Below are 25,507 nucleotides of genomic sequence, written 5' to 3'. Positions count from 1 at the left end.
TGTGTCCTTAATCTCTCTATTTTCTCATTATTAGTGTATAGGAATGCAAGGGATTTCTGTGTGTTGATTTTATATCCTGCAACTTTACTATATTCATTGATGAGCTCTAGTAATTTTCTGGTGGAGTCTTTAGGGTTTTCTATGTAGAGGATCGCATCATCTGCAAACAGTGAGAGTTTTACTTCTTCTTTTCCAATTTGGATTCCTTTTATTTCTTTTTCTGCTCTGATTGTTGTGGCCAAAACTTCCAAAACTATGTTGAATAGTAGTGGTGAGAGTGGGCACCTTGTTCCTGACTTTAGGGGAAATGCTTTCAATTTTTCACCATTGAGAATAATGTTTGCTGTGGGTTTGTCATATATAGATTTTATTATGTTGAGGTATGTTCCTTCTATTCCTGCTTTCTGGAGAGTTTTTATCATAAATGGATGTTGAATTTTGTCAAAGGCTTTCTCTGCACCTATTGAGATAATCATATGGCTTTTATTTTTCAATTTGTTAATGTGGTATATTACATTGATTGATTTGTGGATATTGAAGAAACATTTCTCTAAAGCAGACATACAGATGGCTAACAAACACATGAAAAGATGCTCAACATCACTCATTATCAGAGAAATGCAAATCAAAACCACAATGAGGTACCATTTCACACCAGTCAGACTGGCTGCGATCCAAAAGTCTACAAGCAATAAATGCTGGAGAGGGTGTGGAGAAAAGGGAACCCTCTTACACTGTTGGTGGGAATGCAAACTAGTACAGCCACTATGGAGAACAGTGTGGAGATTCCTTAAAAAACTGCAAATAGAACTGCCTTATGACCCAGAAATCCCACTTCTGGGCATACACACCGAGGAAACCAGAGTTGAAAGAGACACGTGTACCCCAATGTTCATCGCAGCACTGTGTATAATAGCCAGGACATGGAAGCAACCTAGATAGCCATCAGCAGATGAATGGATAAGAAAGCTGTGGTACATATACACAATGGAGTATTACTCAGCCATTAAAAAGAATACAATTGAATCAGTTTTAATGAGGTGTATGAAACTGGAGCCTATTATACAGAGTGAAGTAAGCCAAAAAGAAAAAACACCAATACAGTATACTAACGCATATATATGGAATTTAGAAAGATGGTAACGATAACCCTGTATGTGAGACAGCAAAAGAGAACAGATGTATATAGAACGGTCTTTTGGACTCTATGGGAGAGGGAGAGGTAGAGGGTGGGATGATTTGGGAGAATGGCATTGAAACATGTATAATATCATATATGAAACGAATTGCCAGTCCAGGTTCGATGCAGGATACAGGGTGCCTGGGGCTGGTGCACTGAGAGGACTCAGAGGGATGGTACGGGGAGGGAGGTGGGGGGGGTTCAGGATGGGGAACACGTGTACAACCGTGACAGACTCATGTTGATGTATGGCAAAACCAATACAATTTTGTAAGGTAATTAGCCTCCAATTAAAATAAATAAATCTATATTTAAAAAAATAAATAAATTTTATGTCTTGATTGTGGGGAGAAACAGAGAACAAATTGTGAGGGTCCATCTTATATACTATTAAATATTGTTTCAGGCGCTAGTATATATTTGGAATTTTGTGTGACAAGGACTAATACATTTTTTTTTTCCCAGAAGCAATATTTCATATGAACATGTTTCCTCAGACCCTCAAAATGTTACTTTTCCTTAATTGTACATCAAATACAGCATGTATAAAAGCAAGAATTCATTAAAATAATTAAACAAATTAGGCAAACTATAACTTATTAACAAAGTGAGCTAATTTTATCCTTTAAGTTAGCATTTTAAGTGATTTTCAATTGAGTGTAGCTCAGCTGGTAAAAAAAATCTGCCTATAATGCAGGAGACCCTGGTTCAATCCCTGGGTGGGGTAGATCTGCTGGAGAAGGAATAGGCTACACACTCCAGTATTCTTGAGCTTCCCTGGTGGCTCAGCTGGTAAAGAATCCACCTGCAATGTGGGAGACCAGGGTTCAATCCCTTTGGGAAGATCCCCTGAAGAAGGGAACAGCTACCCACTCCAGTATTCTGGCCTGGAGAACTCCATGGAGAGAGGAGCCTGGCAGGAGCCTGGTGACTGAGCAACTTTCATTTTTCATACTGAAATAAGATTTTGGAATATCATGTTTTAAGAATATGTGAGGACTTCCCTGTGGTGGTCCAGTGGTTAATAATCCACCTGCCAATGCAGGGGACACAGGTTCAATTGCTGGTCCAGGAAGATCCCTTATATTGCAGAGCAACTAAGCCTGTGTACCAAAACTACTGAAGCTTGTGTGCCTGGAGTACACACTGCACAAGAAGGGAAGCCACTTCAATAAAAAGCTTGTGTACCACAGCAAAGCATAACTTTAATGACGGTTACTAGACTTATTGTGGTGATCATTTTGTAAAGCATGCAAATATCAAATCACAAGGTGGTATACCTGAAACTCACATAATATTATATGTCAACTATATTTCAATTAAAAGAAGAATTTTTAAAAGTGTAGTGGGTAGAAATTATCAATCCCAGCAAAGAGCTAGAGAGCAAAACTCAGAGTATTCATAAAAACTGATGGGTTGAATGAAAATAAAACACAATGCCTGTGACTGCCTTAACAGCTTAATCTGTTATCTGAATAATAATAATAACAACAACAATAATATATTCTACCTGCTACAAGACTTTATAACCAAGGTGCTCTTCTCCATGATAATTTGATATATTTCCAAATATACTGAGTATTTCTACAGGGAGTATAAAAGGAGCAAGTTTTTCTTTGTTTTTCTTGTCAGTCATTCTTCAGATATAAAACCATTTGTAGTATATTTCAGTGATTATTATTAACAGTACTGTGGCCTAGGCTAAAGTGGCTTATTATACTCTGAACCAATTAATCAGCTAATTAATTAATCACTATTTAGATAATCACAGAGAATGACAAAATATATAAAACCAATCAGAAAACATTCCCTGTTTACCCCTGGGGCTTTTAAGGCATTAACCATAAGATTGGAGGGCTCTAATAGAGGTTGTTTTCTACTTTGTTGGGAGGTGTCCAGCTTGGTTGCCCTCACCAAAGTATTTTCTAATATCTCCTCTTTCCCATGGAGACAGTTGTTACATCTGAAGCATCAAAATGGAGCTGCATGGACTGTAATTGTGTACTTTCCTGGTGTGTCAAGAGACTGCTCTCTGCTCAGTAATTATTTTACACTGTGAACTAACAAAATGAGCACTCAAGTTAGTGTTAGATCCATTATGATCTAGCTTGTTTTGAGTGTGAATGAATTTGGGACATGTCTAATTTTAAATTAAAATTGAGTTTATATATGAAAAGCTTTAAAAATGTCCTAAACAGAAAATTATTATACTTGGTAATAAATCTTTTTTAATATGCTTTTTAAAGTAATGATAATTGTTTGATATGCTGAAAGCAGGTTTAAATGAAAGTATGCTTCTAAAAGCCTTGTTTCTAACAAAAAAGAGCCACATACACAATAAATGATGTCACCAAGAAAATAAATATGTAAAAAATAAATAAAATGCTCTGAGTAGACTATAATTTCTGGGTAAAATAACTAAAAATGAAGCTTTAGCTTCTTTGTTCATTTAATACTCAACTCCTACATATCATTGCACATGATATGTTTATGAGGGATATTTATGAGACAGCATCATTTGGTACATGTCACAATCAAGTTAGGAGGGGATCCTATTGCAATTCTTGTTAATCAAAGGTTCATAAATAAGAAGGAAACAATTTCAAAACACCAAATTCCCAATGAAAGATTGTGCTTTCTCTGCTGCATGAACAGTGTTGTTTCCAGTTAGGCATTCTTTTAATTTTTCTGAGGACTACCAATATTTACTGTTTTAGGCTTTCTTCCCCATACCAAGTGAGAGGTTAAGGGGACTCTTATATCTGAATGTCTCATGTTAAGTCACTAGACCTTAAACCGAACTCCTCATCTTCCTAGCACCATTTCCTCTGTCCAATTCTGCATGTTTATGGGCACACCCAGGCTAAAGCCCACCTGCACCCTCTTTTCTGCTCCTTCATTGATCACGTGCCCAAGACCTGTCAATTCTACATGGTCTCGCCCATTCTCCCCTTTGTATCCTGACTGTCACCAAGCTGTGTCAATCTAACCGGCCAAGCTCTGTCCTAGCAACTTTCCGTCCTTACCTCATTCAGTGCTCACGACAACTCTGAGAATTGTGTTGGTTTACACTGTTTACACAGATCTGCAATTTGAGAACTGGATAAGTTTTCAAACACGTTAAAGGTTGACTAGTAAGAATAGACGCCCAGAATGAAACCCTAACAAGGCATTGGATTCTAAAAGGAAGCTTAAAGGTTCAGGACAAAATAGTCTGTGTTTGCTCCGCTACTTACTAGGTAGATGAGTACTGATACTGCTAAGCCTCATTTTATTCATTCAGAAAATATACAAAATATTTCTTCTCAATGTTGTTTTATTAAATGATACGTGCTTTGTGCTCAGTTGCCCAGAAGTGTCCAACTCTTTGTGACCCCAAGGACAGAGCCCGCCAGGCTCCTCTGTCCATGGGATTTCCCAGCAAGAATTTTGAAGTGGGTTGCCATCTCCTACTCCAGGAGATCTTCCCTACCCCGGAATCCAGCTCGTGTCTCTTGCATCTTCTACACTGCATGTGGATTCTTTACCTCTGAGCTACCAGGGAAGCCCCTGTTAAATGATATACTGCCTGTTAATGATTAGCCCAGTGCTCAGTGTCTTTTAATATCTTAAATAAGTGCTATTTTAAAACATGCATAATAACTATTATGTCCGTCTTGTTGTAATTGGCTCTTTTACAGATCTTCTCAAAAGCATCTCCCTGACTCAAATAATATACTTTTCTTCAATCCTAGATCTGATCATGTCGCTTTCTGGCTTAAAATCTTCAATGATTCAAATGGCATCCTGCCCAGAGAGCTCCATATTATGGCCACAAAAAAATCTTCAGCATTTAGTTCCACTACTATTTCTTATTTACTCTATCATCCAACTAACACAAGCAACATGCCATTTGTCCTGATAGTCTCAGCCATATCTTAGCTTGGGCTGACCTACTGGCCAAGAATCTACTTCCCCATCTTGATTTGCTACAGTTCTGTCAAACCATCACAGAAGACTCAAGTGTCACCTCCTCCAAGAAATCTCCCTAATTCCTAGAAGAAATATTGTTGCTCTTTCTTTGTTCTCATTGTCCATAGTAATTTTGTCATGGCATATATTGTATTTTGCCTTGTAATGTTGATAATTACGAATGTCTTACTTGTACTACTGAAATCAAGAGCCAGATATTTCACATATTTGTGTAAAATCTATAATTAAGAATAATATACAGAGCTCATAGGTGAGAAATAAATGATGTGAGCACTGAATTAGAGTGTATTAAGGTAATATACAAACTGCAAGTGTGTTTAATTGAATACTCAATTTTGAAGAGATATTACTGGTGTATATTGTTATCCTTTTTTTTCATTTGTATCATTTAAATATGTACTTTTACATAATTGGGGTGATTTTTCTTAAGTGGAGACAAACCCTATTTGCTTCCATAAAGGAATTTTTTTGGAATAATACTTTTTCCTTCCATTGACAAAGTTAAATGTATGGCCACTTGAAAGGATTCAGAAGAAAAAAATGTAGGATATTTATACTGAGATTTAAAATGAAGGAAGAAAAATTATTTATATATATATACTGTATAGTGGCTGCCTTCTTCTGAGAGTACTCAAGTCATTATTGACTTTGCCAAAATATTCATAGGTAGCTTCTCTTTCCAGTCAAGCCAAACTCTACTTACAAAAACATTTTAAATGCATCTCAGACAGTAAAGGGTCTGCCTACAATGCAGGAGACCTAGGTTTGATCCCTGGGTCGGGAAGATCCCCTGGAGAAGGAAATAGCAACCCACTCCAGTACTCTTGCCTGGAAAATCCCAAGGATGGAGGAGCCTGGTAGGCTGAAGTCCATGGGGTCACAAGAGTCAGACACGACCGAACGATTTCACTTTCTTTCTTTAATATTCATAGCAGCATTATTTACAACTTCCAAGATATGGAAGCTACTTAAATGTCCTAAATGTCTATCAACAGATGAATGAATAAAGTAGATGTGATGTATATATATATATATATATATATATATATATATATATATATATATATAGAGAGAGAGAGAGAGAGAGAGAGAGAGAGAGAGACATACACACAGTGGGAAACTACTCAGCCACAAGAGAGAATGGAATTTTTCCATTTGCAGCAACATGAATGGACTTGGACAGTATTATGATAATTGAAATTAGTCAGAAAAAGACAGATACTTTATGATATCATGTATATGTGGAATCTAAAATACACAACAAATGTGAATATAAAATAAAGAAGCAGAAACAGATAAAGAGAGCAAATTAGTGGTTTACTGTGGGGAGGGGAGTGAGGGACAACAACGGTGGGGAGCGGGAGGTATAAACCATTGGTTATAAGGTAGGCTCAAGGATGTACTGTACAACATGGGGAACAGAACCAAAATTTTGTAATTCTTGTAAAGGGAAAGTAAACTTTAAAAACCTGTATAAGCATTTTAAAAAACAAAATAGAAAAGTACCTAGCTGAAAAATAAATAAAATAAAACATTGGAATTGACAGTAATTTTCTCCATGTTTATATAGAAAATGGATCATTCCTATTATAAACCTTTGGTAGTATCTGTTTTTCTTTTTGAGCTAACTGAGTGTCTTCAAATAGTACATCGACTTTTTTGCACCTGGGCATCTTAAGTAAGCTCTAAATGCAATTCTTCCCTGGAGATTTAGAGTCTGAGTCAGTGTCAGGGCTGAAGCTTCACACGTCCTGCTAATGGGCCCTCTCTGCATTAGAGGACTGTTGTTGTGACTGAGCTGTTGCCTTCTGAGGTCTCTGTCATGCTCTCTGCTAAACTCCATGATGTCAAACCCCATGCTTCCTCTATGCCCAGGCCTATGTGGTTTTTTTTTTTTTTTCTTTTTTCAGAAAGAAGACATGCCCACAAACCCTGACCCACTCATTCTTGCCATGAAGTATCTTGACAACTGCCTGCCCTGATCTGCCTGAGCCACTGCCTAGGTCTGATGCTACACTTGCTGAGTGCACACTGACTCATCTGCCTAGAAACTGCGCAGGAACTTTGAAATGATGCTTGCTTGATTCCGACGGGCCATCCACCCAGTTCCTGCTGCCTAGACTGTTCTCCTTTGCTAAATTTATACTGCCTGATGATGTATCATATCTGGATTCCATCTACCACATACCAACATTTTCTTTCAGCCTCCTCTTTATAATTGTGACTCCAAAGATATCAAGGATTCTTTTAAAAATGCTTTTCTATTAATTTGTCAAATATAACAAACCCATGTCAATGTTAGTTGAATGTTAGTAAGCGAATCTTTTCAATTACCAATGTAGCCCCCTCATAATCTGTGTAGATGTTTATATCATCAATACTTTTCTATTTTCTTACATCACTTCTTTGGGTATCATGGGATATTTTTCTCTGCATCTCATCTAACCCTTATTAAAAACAATAACAAAAGTTTCAAATTCTAGGATAGATTTCTTCTTTCCTGCTCATAGTAATCTGCCTTCTATTAAACATGGTAATTCTTACAAAAATTTGAACTAGGATTTTATTTAGATATTTACATTAATAATGGAAACCTCAAATACTTTTATGAGATCATTTTCTTATTGAAAGAGGGTTTTCAAGTAGGTATTGGAACTAATCAAAACTCATTTCCCTGAACTTCAAGACCCTCTATTAAGTGGTTCCTTTATATCTATTAATTTAACTTCTCCATTTTAAGCATTTAATTTGCACAATTTATTACCTTTGTGTTATAAATCTTTGAACATAGGGTTTTCAATGTAGGAAATATATAGTCATTTAAATGTGCAAAAAATCTAAATTAAGACATTAGTAAATTGCTTTATCTGGATAAAACGTTAACAACAGTCTAGGTACAGATCTATTAAAAGCATTATGTGGGGGAAAAAGTAAAATGAATCAGCCTATTAACCACTTATTTTGGACTTCAGGTTTACAACAGAGATTTTTTTCCCACTAGTTTTGTCTCTCATTAAAAATATACATATAGCTTGTTTAGAGACAAAGCTCATATCTATCCTTAAATTATTGTTTTTTAAGGTCTTAAATAGTAAGTCAGTTCTGAGACTAATTAGTTCTGTACTTATCAGTTAAAAAACAGTATAAAAATTGTCAGTATAATATTTTTATATTATATCTAAGGTTTCCTGTTATGTATGTTGGGACATAATTAGATGTATCAGAAAAATTGCTTCACCACCTAATTTTGGAGTTGACTCATGTACACAAAAGTGCTAAGTGACAGTTAAGGATAGTTGGTTATTCAGGGACTCAGTTTCAGCTTAAGGTCACCATCTGCTGGGGTCATTAGACCATGTGTCACCTTCTCAAAAGAAGTGGAACTTAAGGGACTTTCCTGGTGGCTCAGTGGTAAAAAAAACCCACCTGCCAATGTAGGGGACAGGAGTTTGATCCCAGTCTGAGAGGATCCCACATGCCAGGGAACAACTAAGCCTGTGAGCCACGCCTCTTAAGCCTGTGCTCTAGAGCCTGGGAGCTGCCACTACTGAGCCTGCCTGCCCCAACTACTGAAGCCCAGGTGCTCTGCAGCCTGTGCTCCACAGCAAGAGCGGCATTGGAGTGAGAAGCCCATGCACCACAACTACAGAGCAGCCCCCACTTGCCACAACAGGAGAAGGGCCAGCAACGAAGATCTAGCACAGCCAAATTAATTAATTCATCAAATAAAAAATAATAATTATGTAAAAAAGAGAAGCTGCACTTGAGATAGCTTTTGAAATATGGGTAGATTCAAGGAAAGTATTTTAGTCAAGGCTTAGAAACTGTGAAAAGAGGTGAAAACTAAACATAAGCAATCCACAGCAGAGGAAGAGACAGTGGACTAGCCTAACAAATAGTGTATATTGAGAAGTAGCCAGAATAAATGTGTTGTAAAGGTAAATTGAGCTGGATCACATATGACTTTAAAATAAATTTGGATTTCTCAGGCAGATAATTTCTTAAATATACTCCAGTAGCCATGTATGGATGTGAGAGTTGGGCTATAAAGAAAGCTGAGCACAGAAGAATTGATGCTTTTGAACTGTGGTGTTGGAGAAGACTCTTGAGAGTCCCTTGGACTGCAAGGAGATCCAACCAGTCAATCCTAAAGGAAATCAGTCCTGAACATTCATTGGAAAGACTGATGCTGAAGCTGAAACTCCAATATTTTGGCCACCTGAGGCCAACTGACTCATTGGAAAAGACCCTGATGCTTGGAAAAATCGAAGGCGGGAAGAGAAGTGGGCGACAGAGGATGAGATGGTTGGATAGCATCAGCAACTCAATAGACATGAGCACTATTGAGTTGGTGATGGACAGGGAGGCCTGGTGTGCTGCAGTCCATGGGGTAGCAAAGAGTTAGACACGACTGAACTTAGAACTTATATACAGTAAATACTCAGTGACTAAATGGATGCATTTTCTCAATAAATGTAAAGACATATAAAAATGCTAATAATGAGGTTTTCTTGCCAACAGAGAAAATAATGTCAGGTCAACAGAATTGATAAAAGCAACAGAACTATTGGTAGCATCAATAATAAGTTTCATTTTGTTGCCAGTGTGAAAGCCTACATTCACCATGTTCATGATTTTAAAAACCTACATCAAGAAAGAGCAGTTATTCTGTCTTAAGGAAACTATGAAAAAGGAACATATCTTCTCAATTCTCTCAAATTTCTACGGGTGTGTGTGTGCGCTAATTTGCTTCACTTTTATCTGGGCTTCCCTGATAGCTCAGTTGGTAAAGAATCCACCTGCAATGCAGGAGATCTGGGTTTGATTCCTGGGTCAAGAATATCTGCTAGAGAAGGGATAGGCTACCCCCTACAGTATTCTTGGGCATCCCTTGAGGCTCAGCTAGAAAAGAATCTGCCTGCAATGCAGGAGACCTGGGTCCAATCCCTGGGTTTGGAAGAGACCCTGGAGAAGGGAAAGGCTACCCATTCCAGTATTCTGGGCTGGAGAAATCCATGGACTGTATAGCCCACGGGGTTGCAAAGAGTCAGACAGGACTGAGCAACTTTCACTTCATTTGTCTGACTCTTTGCAATCCAATGGACTGTAGCCCTCCAGGCTCCTCTGTCCATGGGATTCTTCTGGCAAGAATACTGGAGTGGGTTGCCATGCCCTCCTCCAGGGGATCTTCCCAACCAAGGGATCAAACCCACATCTCTTACGTCTCCTGCATTGGCAGACCGGTTCTTTACCACCAGTGCCATCTGGGAAGCCCTTCTATGATTATATCAAGTGTTATAACCAAGGATAAAATATTATTCATAGAAATCGGTTAGCGGGCTGCAAGAAGACTGAAAATTAAATGTTTAATAATCAGAATGGCCCTTTATTATTTTACCTTTCTCTAAAATCTGCATTATCATCTAACTGATTTCACTTTGGTAATGAACATTATCTACATATAATTAAGGGCTTTCCTGGTGGCTCAGATGGTAGAGTCTGCCTGAAATGCAGGAGACCCAGGTTCAGTGAAACTAAACATGAGCAAGAAATAATAAGTTCAAGCGTATAAGACATCATCCTCTAAAGCCTAAGGTCAGCATGCTAAGAGTGCTTTAGATTTACAGGAAGTGTTTGTGATTGCCTTGAGGACCATACACAAATAAACCATGACAATATTTTCTGACTTCATCCATAGGTAATATTTCACAATCTTTAGAAATACAATTAGTTTCTGGAAGTTTCTATACATTAAATTTATCTGATATCTTGAGTTTTGTAGTTTTTAGATGAAATTTTATTAACAATCAGATGACAGTTACTCTAACTGTCTTAGCTTGACTTTGCTTGCCTTAGAAAAGGACATATTAATTTCTGTCTCAGTGACTGAAGTGACTTAGCAGCAGCAGCAGCAGCAGCAGCAGCAGCAACAGCAGTGACTTTGGTCAGATAAGGACACAATGAAATGCAAATTTCTAAAGAAAAACAACTAGATATACTGTAGTTTACCTAGTTTATGTAGTTTATCTGGCAGAACCATTTAGTAGAAAGAATATAGACTGAAAAACCTGATTGTTTTCACTGCACCAAATTCTATGCCATAAAAATGCTAACTCTTCAGCAGTTTGATCCAGAATGTCTATCTCAAAATGAGAAAAATGGCTCAAATAATAATATGCTAATATATTTTTTGTCCATAGAGTGAGGTGGTGCTACAGACAAGGCTGTGTTTGAATTTGCTCTTAATTACTCCCAGCTTTATGCCCCAGTCTAATTGTGAGAGTGGCTGGGGAGGCTCCTATCACACACATAACCAACAGTTTTCAAACGAAAGCCTCCAGCTTTCCTCAAACTGTCCTGTGGAGGAACGGAAGAGCTCTACTCTCTAATTTGGAATAATATAGAAAAATCTCACCAGCCATCCAATACCCTCGCTCTGGAAAATTCAGAGATTTTCAGGGAGAATGGACTTCTCCTCACATAATAGTGTGTAATGAAATGTTATACTGCCAGAAAAGGAACAAGAGGACGAAGTACTGGGAGAATGCAGAACTTTTCATTTTTACCCAAAAAATAATAGTCAAAGAAGAAATCAAATGCCCAAGAGTAAAAGTATCACTTTTATATTGAAAGACAGCATTTCCTTATTGACTTATAGGTAACCTAACATGTTACTTCAGTCCCAATCAAGTTTCTGATATTCTTCGATTAATAGTTCTGAGAGAGAACCAGATACAACACCCAAAGGAGCAAAAAAGAGGATTTTCTTCAAAGTGACACTTACCTTGGGCACTTGTGTGAGTGTATGTGTATGTAGAATATAAAAATAGTAAACAAATGCACAGTTATACACACTATATGATTATCTGCCTGTGGCATTGTCCAGACTTTGTCAAATTTCAGTATTCTGTTATTTTGTTTGGGGTTATGTCACTCAAAAAGTCATCAGTAATCCTTGAAAATTATATGAGCAGTGGTAAACAGCTATCTGTTTCCCTATTGAGAATAAGTGATATAGTTGAATTAGAGCTGAAAAATTTGTTGAGTTATAAAGAAGTTTTTCAATTCATATAGCTTATTAGATTAAAATTAGGAAAATGTTTTCAGGATTTCAGAAAAGGAATCACTCAGAAAGCTATTTGCACAACATGAACTTGCCTTAAGTTTATGACTTTAAAATTAAAATAAAAGTAGAATTTATACTAACTAAAAGACATAGTAAAGACTCAAAATGAAAAAAAAAACAAAAAAACAGAAAAACAAAACAGAAAATCTAGCTAGGATTCAAGAGGGATCACTTAATCTCTTTATAACAATGTCCAAAGTGAGATATTTCATTATAATGGTCATAAAGTATTAAGATGGATAGAAAAGCTGTTATTTTGAAGTAGTATTGAGGTTTCATCTTTGAAGGATAAAACGCCTAATAGCAGAAATTCAAAAAAAGATGACATGATCTTAACAATCTCTAGTTAGTTAATTATTCTAAGCTGTGCCCTATTATTTTTGTTTATGTTTGCTAAAATCATTTGCTCACAGAATGAATTTAATTATATGTAAAACAAGATAGGCACAAGTGAGAATATTGAATCAAGATAATAAAATAAAGGAATTTTTCTCAGAATTACTTGCCCAAACTAGTAAAATATGTTTGGCTTTTTCTTTATCTGATAGCAATCACAGGGTGAATTTGTTATACTGCAGTCAACTTGATCATAATTTAGAAGTACTCCCAGTAACACTGTTACCTAAAGTGATGTGATAATAGAAGGTAGCCTCCTGAAGCTAAGTTTAATACCACATTCCCTATAAAACTATTTTTCTTGATATCAATATTTACAAGTATATGAACACTTCATATAGGAAAGTGCTAAGCTGACTTGTTATAGAAAAGACTTGGACTGCTTCTCTATCCTATATTTCAAGCACCTTTGTCAAACCCACGTAGGGCGGGAGAATCCATCCAGTGATGGATTTTCATGACTGTATTCATCTCATTGCTACAAACTGCAACATGTGTGGAGTAAAGAAGGCTGTTTGTTCTATGGGGTACTAGCTCCAACAGGCAAAGCCTAAGAGACCAAGTGATTAAGATCAAAGAAACTTTGGGGTATTTGAGTTTTATGCCCCTCAGAAGCATTCAGGAGTGTGTAAGGAATGGAGGAATGGTTAAGGTTTAGTTCAAGGTTGTTTTTTTTTTTTAATGTTTACTTTCTCTCAGACTTACTGCATCTTAAATTTTTGAGTAATTTGGAATCTAAAATATTCAAAATGATATTTTATCAATACCACAGAGTTAGTGAAAGAAAAATAATGATGCTATTTATAAATGTTCTTACCTTCACATCTTTGACATTCATCCTTGTTCCTTCCTTCCCAACAAAGATATCATCAATGTCCACAAGGATATACCTGTCCAAAGACAAGGTCAGCCTCTTCCCTGACAGGAAGGAGATGGCATCTATGAAGATGAGCTTGTGCAGCCAAAAGTTTAAGTTGTTGCCAAAAAGAACTCGCTGAATTCCATCATGCAGACCCAGATCCTGAATCACCGTCGCATAGAGTTGTTTGCCGGACAAGGACAAAAGGGATTTTTCTGTCTGTAATTCAGTTAAAAGCACAGGCTGGTAGGTTGAATGATTATATTGGAAAATTGTCCAGTCTTCCCCAGGAAGAGGACCTTTCTCAACCTTGGGGGCTTTGGTAATATGCAGCAAAGGAGAATGAGGGTTGACGAAACAGTCTTTTAGAGCTAGATTATTGAAAAGGTTTAATGGAAAACCTTTTAATTGTGTACTTGGTGAGCTATTTTCATTGGCTTTATGAAAACCAATTATACTAACACTGTATTCCACACAGTATTTTTCTAAGAGCTCTCGATTCCATGAGTCCATGCTGACATACTTCAGAATATTTTCATAAATAACTAAAATATATTTCCCTTTGCCATTGTCTGTGAGAGGAGGTATATCTCCCTTGCCAGGGGCAATGACCATGTGGTGCTGAAATCGGCTGGACTCCAAGATAGCAATAATATCTTGCCCAAGTTGAGAGTATTGGCTCTCCACAAACAGAAGGACAATAGGGTCAGTTTTGGATGTATCAATAGGTTTAACTGTCTTCAGCTCCATTGACCGGTAAGGTAGGATTTTAACATCAGTACATCCTGCTGCTGCAGTAGTCTCAATAAGTGTCATTTCCTGTTTATAGCCAGAGTAGAGGAAATAGGCAGAGATGACAATGCTCACCAAGCAAAAGGTAGCTAAGAGAACAACCAATGTTCGAAAACTTCTCCGAAGCTTCACAATAAGATTCATTTTTTAAAAATGCGGCTTTGGAATCTTTTTCCAAACTACTTTCCTAAAGTGCCATCATGAATAAAGTATGAGATGGTACAAATGCCACTTCCCAAATGTTCATGTAACCATTGCAAACCATGTAAAATGCGTGATGGGAGCTCAAGCAAGTTAAAGCAGTAGAACAGTGAACCAGGAAAGAAAAAGTTGAAGAGATTTTGAATATGTCCAATAGCAAAGATTGCTGTAGAGTCCTTGAAACATTACCTGAAAAAGAGAAAAAATATAATGACTAACACAAAAATAGTAATCTAAGTATTTGTGTGTATACATATGCTGATACATAAGAAATATACATATCAAAGATAATTTTAGTGTGTTGATATGTTAAAATATTAATAGCCTAAGGTTTACAGTCTAGCTTTTACTACATAGATTGTAGTTGATTTTTGATGTCCTCAACAATATAAAACCCTATCTGATTTTGCCAAAACCATATTTATTTTACTACATAGATTGCTGTTGATTTTTGATGTCCTCAACAATATAAAACCCTATCTGATTTTGCCAAAACCATATTTATTTTACTACATAGATTGCAGTTGATTTTTCATGTCCTCAACAATATAAAACCCTATTTGATTTTACCTATTTGATTGCCACATATCAATATATAGAAACACAGATTGAGATCATTTTTCAAACTAGTCATCTCAAAAAAACTGGTAAGAAAAAAGCTTTAGTGTATAACGGTCATACCATGCAACTTTCTGGTAAACACTATATACTTATAGAATTAGGAAATCATGTATCTGCATGGGTTTAGAGCACTGGAGCATGCCCTTAAGTATGTACTTAGGTATATGGATTATAAAGTGAGAGAATGATTTTATCTCAAATAAACAGTAATTATGGGATTTTCACTTTAGAAATATTCTTTTCTGAAGATATAGGGAGACCCTTGGCCCTCTTCAGCAAAACAACCAAAATAATGTATTTCTTTTTCTCCATTATTAGAAGAAAAGTGACAGAGAAGCTATGGGACAAAGAACAAAATGGGAACAGGATCTTCAGAGCTTTCTAATGAAAAAGAGCCCAGAAGCATTTTCTAGATGAGAAGAAACATCGTGACATGCTTTTCTCAGAGCATATTCCTAAATTTGACGGGTATCTGTTATCAGAATTAAAATTGTTTTCCATTATTAACTTTTATCCAACAAATTGCTTTCTATCATTCAAAAGAAAAATAATACATCAGTTCAGTTCAGTTCAATTGCTCAGTCGTGTCTGACTCTTTGCGACCCCATGAATCACAGCACGCCAGGCATCCCTGTCCATCACAAACTCCTGGAGTCCACCCTAACCCATGTCCATTGAGTCGGTGATGCCATCCAGCCATCTCATCCTTTGTCATCCCTTTCTCCTCCTGCCTCTAATCCCTCCCAGCATCAGGATCTTTTCCAATTAGTCAATCCTTCGCATGAGGTGGCCAAAATATTGGAGTTTCAGCTTTAGCATCATTCCTTCCAAAGAACATGCAGGACTGATCTCCTTTAGGATGGACTGGTTGGATCTCCTTGCAGTCCAAGGGACTCTCAAGAGTCTTCTCCAACACAACAGTTCAAAAGCATCAATTATTCAGCGCTCAGCTTTCTTCACAGTCCAACTCTCCCATCCATACATGACCACAGGGAAAACCATAGCCTTGACTACATGGACCTTTGTTGGCAAAGTAATGTTTCTGCTTTTGAATATGCTATCTAGGTTGGTCATAACTTTCTTTCCAAGGAGTAAGCATCTTTTAATTTCATGGCTGCAGTCACCATCTGCAGTGATTCTGGCGCCCCCAAAAATAAAGTCTGCCACTGTTTCCACTGTATCCCCATCTATTTCCCATGAAGTGATGGGACCAGATGTCATGATCTTTGTTTTCTGAATGTTGAGCTTTAAGCCAACTTTTTCACTCTCCACTTTCACTTTCATCAAGAGGCTTTTTAGCTCCTCTTCACTTTCTGCCATAAGGGTGGTGTCATCTGCATATCTGAGGTTATTGATATTTCTCCCGGCAATCTTGATGCCAGCTTGTGTTTCTTCCAGTCCAGCATTTCTCATGATGTACTCTGCATATAAGTTAAATAAGCAGGGTGACAGTATACAGCCTCGACGTACTCCTTTTCCTATTTGGAACCAGTCTGTTGTTCCATGTCCAGTTCTAACTATTGCTTCCTGACCTGCATATATGTTTCTCAAGAGGCAGGTCAGGTGGTCTGGTATTCCTATCTCTTTCCAAATTTTCCACAGTTTACTGTGATCCACACAGTCAAAGGCTTTGGCATAGTCAATAAAGCAGAAATAGATGTTTTTCTGGAACTCTCTGGCTTTTTCCATGATCCAGTGGATGTGGGTAATTTGATCTCTGGTTCTTCTGCCTTTTCTAAAACCAGCTTGAACATCTGGAAGTTCACGGTTTACGTATTGCTGAAGCCTGGCTTGGAGAATTTTGAGCATTACTTCACTAGAGTGTGAGAAGAGTGCAACTGTGCGCTAGTTTGAGCATTCTTTGGCATTGCCTTAAATAATACATACAAAGCATTAAAAAAAAATTTTTCCCAAACTGTTTCACCATACTGGATATAATTTTCCATTATAATTTTTGTGTTTTTATTATGTTTTTAATTTGTGATACATATACTGTAAGTTGTGTATTATTGATGTACTATGTCATAGAGAACAAACTAGCCTGTTTATAATATGAGCTGTACATTCCATCTCTTTGTAAATTTTTTGTTTATTTTTAAAGTTGTTTATTTGAATAAACTCAATAATTATGCATATTATTTATTATTAGATTATTAGAGATTAGATTTTTGGAAGATTGTTAGAATAAATGATTACACATATGAGTATATCATTTCTTCCATTTTATGTTTTTATGTTCTCAAATACATTTTTCCCTACTTAGTAATTTAAATTAAAAAAATCAACAAGTTGAAAAATAATATGCCTCAGATTTTGGAAAAATATTTAAACAATCTCAAAAGCTAAGAACTTAAAAATTTTAAATTTCTACCAACATTTTTATTTTTCAGATTCCAAATATATAAATAGACATGATTTCTCCCCTTTGAAAGAGTGAACCAATTTAAAAAATCTTCCCACTGATTTCAAATTCACTTTAAAGGAAAATTAATACCATATGCCATGACTTACTAATATGCTGTTATCAAATATAATTTTTAAGTGACTATTTGATTCCCCTGGAACCTTTCAATTGTTTTAAAGTTTTGCTCCCTTTGTACAAATTAAATTATATTTTACTGAAAAGAAATAAAATACAGTGATATTTTATTAGGTTTGATATAAAATATATAAAACAATTACCGTTTGGTCTACCATATACTTTTATGTTTATTTGAAAATGTTCATAAGGTAAATTCTAAAAATAAAAATCAAATTAAATTGTATAAAATAAATACTAAAAGAGATTTGAAATGTGCCAAAGAAAATTATGCAGTCTTTATCATATTTTTCCCAGACTTCTCCAAATTCAAGTATTTGATTAAAAAATCTACTTACAGAAATGGAATCTGTTGCAATCCCACCTCCACCTTGCATCACCCCACAAAAGTAGAAATCTAATTATATACTTTGATGGTTTGCTTAGTATTTTCAGAATACATTTAATCAGATAGTTGAAAAGAAACAAAGTGTGTAACAACTTAATATTTGTTAAATCCTTATCTATTCTGACATCAAAAATGTGGCATTTATTTTTGAATATACAAAGGATGAGATGTCAGTTTTGCATATTAGAACAGCTCATTCTAATATGCAACAGTAAAAAAGAAAACAAAATAAAAAAGCATATGGGACCAGAATCTGCCAACCAAAAGAATAAAATTTAAATGTGACATTTATTTAACATTAATATGTTCAGAGTTAGAAGAATGATAGATGCATATTACCACCACTGTGTGTGTGTGTTTGACTCTGTACTTATGTGTCTGTTTATCAAATGAGTTATATTTCTCATTCAATCCACTTGTTCATTCTTCCACAGAAAAGATTCACCAGTGAAGGTGAGGAAGGCTGGACAACAGAATATGATATAACAAAGAAATTTACTCATGTTCTATGCCTAAGAAAAGAAATGGTATGGTATTGTTTGGGATGCCAAAGAAACAAAGTGTATATATCTGGGAAGGGGAAAAATCTCCAACCTAGCCCACTTGGTTCTTTCGGCTGGACTAATCATTAAAATGGGGGAAAAAAAGCAGGAGAAAATCAAATTTACTTTCACATGTATGGAGGTCTCATAGATGAGACCTAAGAAGTGAACAAAGCATGCAGCATTTAAGCAAAGAACAATACATTTGAGAAGAATTGACAAGACAAAGAAACGGTCTTGGGTACTATTTAGGGAAGAATTTAAGCAGTTTACATAGCCTTCTCCACCCTGAATTTCCAATCTCTGATGATAAGGATGTCTCCCTACCTCCTGGGGCAAGGAGGATACCTTTCACATGGGATTACTTCCTAATTTCTGGAGACACTGGAGAGGTAGAGTGTTCTTGCACTGTTATTTCGTAAGTATCTTAATTCCAAAAAATCAATATGCTAAGTTGTGTCCAACTCTTTGTGACCCCATAGACTGTTCAGTTCAGTTGCTCAGTCGTGTCCGACTATTTGCGACCCCATGAATCGCAGCACGCCAGGCCTCCCGGTTCGTCACCAACTCCCGAAGTTCACTCAGACTCACGTCCATCGAGTCCGTGATGCCATCCAGCCATCTCATCCTCGGTCATCCCCTTCTCCTCCTGCCCCCAATCCCTCCCAGCATCAGAGTTTTTTCCAATGAGTCAACTCTTCGCATGAGGTGGCCAAAGTACTGGAGTTTCAGCTTTAGCATCATTCCTTACAGAGAAATCCCAGGGTTGATCTCCTTCAAAATGGACTGGTTGGATCTCCTTGCAGTCCAAGGGACTCTCAAGAGTCTTCTCCAACACCACAATTCAAAAGCATCAATTCTTCGGTGCTGAGCCTTCTTCACAGTCCAACTCTCACATCCATACATGACCACAGGAAAAACCATAGCCTTGACTAGATGGACCTTAGTCAGCAAAGTAATGTCTCTGCTTTTGGATATACTATCTAGGTTGGTCATAACTTTTCTTCCAAGGAGTAAGCGTCTTTTAATTTCATGGCTGCAATCACCATCTGCAGTGATTCTGGAGCCCCCCAAAATAAAGTTTGACACTGTTTTCACTGTTTCCCCATCTATTTCCCATGAAGTGATGGGACCGGATGCCATGATCTTCGTTTTCTGAATGTTGAAACTTTAGGCCAACTTTCTCGCTCTCCTCTTTCACTTTCATCAAGAGGCTTTTAGCTCCTCTTCACTTTCTGCCATAAGGGTGGTGTCATAGACTGTAGCCAACCAAGATTCTGTCCATGGAAGTTTCCAGGTAGGAATACTGGGATGAGTTGCCATTTCCTACTCCAGGGATTGAACCCAGGAGTTGAACCCATGCCTCCTGTGTCTGCTGCACTGGCAGTCAGATTCTTAATCTGGGGCTTCCCTTGTGGCTCAAGCGGTAAAGAATCTGTCCTCAATGCCAGAGACCTGGGTTTGATCCTTGGGTTGGGAAGATCCCAATATTCTTGCCTGGAGAATTCCAGGGACAAAGGAGGCTGGCGAGCTACAATCCATGGGGTTACAAAAAATCAGACACCACTGAGCAACTAACACTTTCAATCAATACGCCACTTTGGCAAATTAGGGGATGGTCCACCCTAAGCTCCAACAATATATATTGACCTCTTCCCCTAGGTTCTGGCACAGAACTCCTAAATTCCTTGTAATTTCCTGGGTGATATGAGTGTCTTTTGTTTTAGTGATGCAATACCAAGCTGGACCCTGTGGAGCTCTTGGGCACAAAAGCATTCGTGTATTTATTTGATTAGAAGAAATAGGCTTCATTCTGACTCCATGACTTTCCCTGAGTTCCAATGGGCAGGCTCAAGCAGTTGTTAATTAAGGAAGGGAGGGGATGCAGGACCATGGAGAAAACAAATAGTCAAGAGAAACAGTAGTGCAACCCTGGGGCAAGGCCCTGTTCTACATCAATGGATATACACAGCATTATCTTTAAACTCTTTTGCAGGTACTAAAACCCCACCAGATGGGAGAAGTTAAGGGTTAATGAAGTCATGCTGCCGACAAGCACGTGGACCCCAGACTGATTGGAACATTAGACAGATGATGCTGTCTCCTGTTTGCCTCACCACCAACCAGTCAAAAGAATGTCCATGAGCTGATCACTCTCTCTCTTTGGAAACATTTTCACTCATTACAGTAAAACTTCTCATGACCCTCTCCAAGTAAGGACACACAGTTTTGAGGACATTAGCCCACTGTACCCTACACTCCTCTTCACTTTTCCTGGCAAAGCAATAAAGCTATTCTTTCCCACTTCACCCAAAACTCTGTCTCTGAGATTTGATTCAGTGTCAGGATACGGAGGTTAGATTCAGCTTCACCCTCAAGACCTTGTAGCCCTCACCTATGTATCGCTTCATCTAGCTCTTCAACTGTATCGTTTATTACATAATAAATGAGTAAAATTAAGTAGGTGTTTCCTTGAGTTCTCTCAGTTGTTCTAGCAAGTAATCAAAGCCAAGGAGGGGGCGTCCTGGGAACCTCTGGTGTATAGCCAAGTAGACAGAGGCAGGACTTGTAACTGGATCCGAGTTGAGGAGCAGTCTTATGGGACTGATTCCTACCTAACCTATGGGGTCTGTGCTAACTCCGGTTAGAGTCCAGTTTGAATTGTAGGACACTAGCTAGTGTCCTGGGCTTCCCAGATGCGGCTAGTCGTAAAGAACGCCCCTGCCAATGCAGGAGACATAAGAGATGTGGGTTCCATCCCTGAGTTGGGAAGATCCCCTGTAGGAGGTCATGGCAACCCTCTCCAGTATTCTTCCCTGGAGAATCTCTATGGACAGAGGAGCAAGGCAGGCTACAGTCCACAGGGTCGCAAAGAGTTGGACATGACTGAAGCAACTGAGCACACATACCCAGCGAGTGTCACACTCAAAGCACTGCTTGGTATGGGGATAAAAACCTCACACACCTTGTATCAGAAGTGTTATAAGTGTGATGGTAGTATTAAAGTAAAAGAGAAACACAGGAGGAAAAGTAGGTTTTCTATATACCTATCTGGTATCATGACCCTTAAAAAGGAAAAAAAAAAGACAATGCCTGAGGAACACCTGGGAGACACACATACGTTAAATGAATCATATAAAATTAATATTCTTTTAAGGATAATAGTGAAGCCATTAAAATGCTGCTCCAAAAATCCAAAATTACATGGAGTGTTTTATGAAGGAGTCTAGGTGATAGGCTAAAATTTTAATTTTACCTTAATACAATGCATTGTGAAGGATGAATCTGAGGCCAGTTAGCAACAAACAGGCTCACAGGGGCACTCTGCCCACTTTCCCTTCTACCATGATGTTGGGCTTTCCTTACAATATGAATGGACACATGTGGATAACTGAGTAATTGCATCTGCGAAGCACTATTTCCTTAAGCACCACACCAAGCAAATTAAATAGGTTTTGATCCCAATTCTGCTGAATCCGCCTTTTACATTTCCAAATAAGTCTATTGTTAAAAATTTGGAGAGGGAGACCTTCTCATTATTTTGGCAACAATCTATCCCAAAATTCCAGCTATGCGATTCCTATACATATTTTGGTGAGGGGAAAAAAAAAAGGGTGGAGGAGGTTTATAGGTACTGCTTTCCTTGTTCTCGTTCTTCTTTTCTTTCCTCCTTTTTTTTAAACTTCTAATCTTCCAAGTGTGACATCACATCAATAGTAGTGGAATATTTACCAAATATCTACCAGAATTTCCTTCTTTTAAAATTGGATATTATGAAGAAATTACTGTTTTATGTACCTATTTTTACATCACTCTTTGACTCATTTCCACACTGTGTTTATAGATTTTCTAAAATACAGTCTGCAAAATCCATTTCCCAACAGGTCCTCAATTATCGTAAATTTTTACTAATCTCTGGTAGCAGCAGAGAAATCAGTAAAGAAAGCGACTGCAGGTACTACTGTAGTCACTGGGAATTTTGGCAAGAAGGAAATTCAGAAGTGAGTCAGGGGCTAGGATTAGCAATGATTATACACGTGATTATTTCTTTCTTGAAGGTGATCTGATGAGATTTTCAAAGAGACTCAAAGTTCAGCTGAAATTGAAAAAAAGGAGAAAATATTTACTGGCATTTCACGAGAAGCTGCTGTTTGCCAGTCATTATTCTACATTCTTGGCATTCATCGGCCTGTTTAGCCATTATTAATCTATTTTTTAAATGAAGCAACTGAGATTTAGAGGGTATCAGAAAAAGACTGCGCTCCATCATGATTTGTGATGCTAGAGTTCCATTTTCTCACCATAGCACTTGTTAAGAAAAATCAAAATTAAGTTAGATGAAACCAAAACCTTAGCAGTTACCATAATGAAGTAATTTCAGACATCAGCAAGTTTTATTTAAACTTTAAAAATTCATATATTCAAAGTTAAAAATATCTAATGCAAATGCAGAAAATGTCTAGAAGTGAATTATTCGTAGATCAGTTCAAAAGAAGCTGTATTGTAAGTTGTGATGACATAAGAATTGCAATCATTTGATCCCTTTTGACTTTTCATGATATATAGAGGGGGAAAAATATTTTATCAAATACCTCATTTCTACATGTTTCATGAGATTTTTGTTTGACCCTTAAGATTATAATAAACAGCTTATATTTCATATACAGAAGTGTCTTTAATTAAAAACTGTTATGTAAACATTTAACAATTTATTCAAATACATTTATTAATTGTACTTTCACTCTCTAGGGGAGAATTCCAAAATTTGTAATCATATTCCAAGAGAGATATTCTTTTTTTTTCCAAAGTATAGGTCAGCACTACATAAAGAAAAATGAAATAGATCAGAACAGAAATACAGATATACTTCAGGGGTAAAGGTAAGTAGTGCTTTAAGAAATGTTTGTTGTTGGGGGGGTGTGTGTGTCTTGTGTGTGGGGGTTGTGTGTGTGTGTGTATTAGTGTTCTGGATCCCGATATAAGATTATTTTCTATTCTGAGTCAGGGTCAAAAGGTTTTGAGTAACACTACTTGAGAAGGAACAGCTAATCCAAATTATTTAACCTGATTTTATAAATAACACAGAGGTTTTAGCTGAAGATTCCAAGTGATTCCTGAAAGTATCCATTATTGATTTAACCGAACTTGAGACTAGGAACTGATTGATAGCACATACTTTGGTCACTTGGTACTCTTTTCAGCATCCAGGACACAAAATATTACGACATTATTTTTGGTAACAACCATAGCTTCATACATAACTTTTCAGATGAACGTACAAAGTGATGAGTAACGATTATATTTAATCAGAATCAAAGAAGCATGTTTATTTTATCCTTTTCTACAATAAAGATATTTTCTACCCTTGTAAATAACCAGTTGACTATTACCTAACTTTTAGACATTTCATATTTTCTTTAGTTCAATGATATACACTTACTTTAACCCTCAAAGTGTGCATTTTTATCACCTAAAACTCCTAAAAGTGTAATTTCAAATGTAACGATACTATTACTACCACTGTATTATATTGTAACATCATATTTTACTAGGTACATAGCTCTGAGCCATCAGTTACATTCACACTTCAAAAGCTTATGAAAGCAACTCAGTAAATAGCAAATGTCAGCTGATTTCTTACCATTTCCTAGAGATATATATATATATATATATATATAGTGCTTATTTACCATTTTCCTAGGACTTGTTTTCTAAAGCAGAGAAACAATACAATTTTTCAAAAAGAAAAATCTATTTGTATTGAAGTCAAATTGCAAATATGTATTTATATTTATTTTATTTATTAGAAAAACATGGGAACTTTGAGAAGAAGGAAAATATTAAGTGTATATTTATTTGGATTTGCCACAGAAGATTTCTAGATATAGTAGCAGAAATGCTATTTGTGACCAAGTGGGGTGAGTAAGTAATCATTATGTAAAACTCTGTTTCATATTTATATTCAAAATTTCATGATTGATTTTTGCTTTTAATAGTATCTCCAGTATGGTCCAGGATTAAATAGAATTAAACAGTTCTGGCATGCCCGTATCTTTCCTAAAGGCTCCGAAAATCCAGACAATTCCCTTAGAAACTCGGGATGACTTTGGATAGATCTGTGGCATCTGTCTCATTTTTGTCGATATTTGGGGTCTCCAGGCAAGAATACTGTAGCGGGTTGCCATTACCTTCTCCAGGGGATCTTCCCGATCCAAGGATCAAATGTGGATCTCCTGCAATGCAGGCACATTCTTTACAATCTGAGCCACCATGGAAACCCTAATATTTATAATCGGACACTTAAAATAAAACTAGGACTGGAAAGGCAAAAAATCAATTCAGTTTTGGATATGCTCCTGTTTTCTCTGTAAGATAAGAAGCAAAGGCATTCATCCAACATGCATTCAACACAAAAATCTACCAAATTTTATCAAGAGCCTACTATTTTTTTGGACTTCTCTGGTGGTCCAGAGGTTGAGAATTCGCCTGCCAAAGCACAGGATGTGGGTTCGATCTCTGGTCAGGAGAGATTCCACATGCTGCAGGGCAACTAGGCCCAGGCGCCACTGCCACTGAGTTTGTGCTCTAAAGCCTGCAAGCTGTAACTATTGAAGCCCGGAGCCTGTGCTCCACAGCAAGAGAAGCCGCTGCAATGAGAAGCCAATACACCGACTGCAACTAGAGAGCAGCCCTTGCTCCCTAACACTAGAGAAAGATTGCGCAAGACCCAGCACAGAGGAAAATATATTAATTTAATTTAATCAAATAAAAAAGAAACTTAGGGCTAAGTGATCAATTAACTAAAGCCAAAAAAGAATTATTTTATTAAAAAATAAAATCCATTTTTTTTAAAATCCAAAAAAAGTCTGTTTTTCAAGTAGTCAGGTATCT

At 36.9% G+C, this 25,507-nt stretch overlaps 1 protein-coding gene across 2 annotated transcripts in view; it reads right to left on the bottom strand.

The window, feature by feature from the left end:
* Positions 1-25,507, bottom strand: part of LOC102174373 (N-deacetylase and N-sulfotransferase 4) — a 327,386-nt gene that overhangs the window by 271,777 nt on the left and 30,102 nt on the right. The window contains exon 2 of one of the 2 annotated variants that reach the window (XM_005681282.3): positions 13,492-14,715. In XM_005681282.3, the coding sequence (XP_005681339.2) occupies positions 13,492-14,469 (978 nt within the window). In that variant the 5' untranslated portion in view covers positions 14,470-14,715. Of the gene's footprint in view, positions 1-13,491; positions 14,716-25,507 lie in introns of those variants that run through there. The other variant, XM_018049933.1, reaches the window with a different exon arrangement.

Source organism: Capra hircus, chromosome 6 (genome assembly GCF_001704415.2).
Source record: "Capra hircus breed San Clemente chromosome 6, ASM170441v1, whole genome shotgun sequence".
Lineage (NCBI taxonomy): Eukaryota > Metazoa > Chordata > Mammalia > Artiodactyla > Bovidae > Capra > Capra hircus.
The sequence above is the reverse complement of the archived record's forward strand: the minus strand, read 5'-3'. Positions and strand labels throughout refer to the sequence as shown.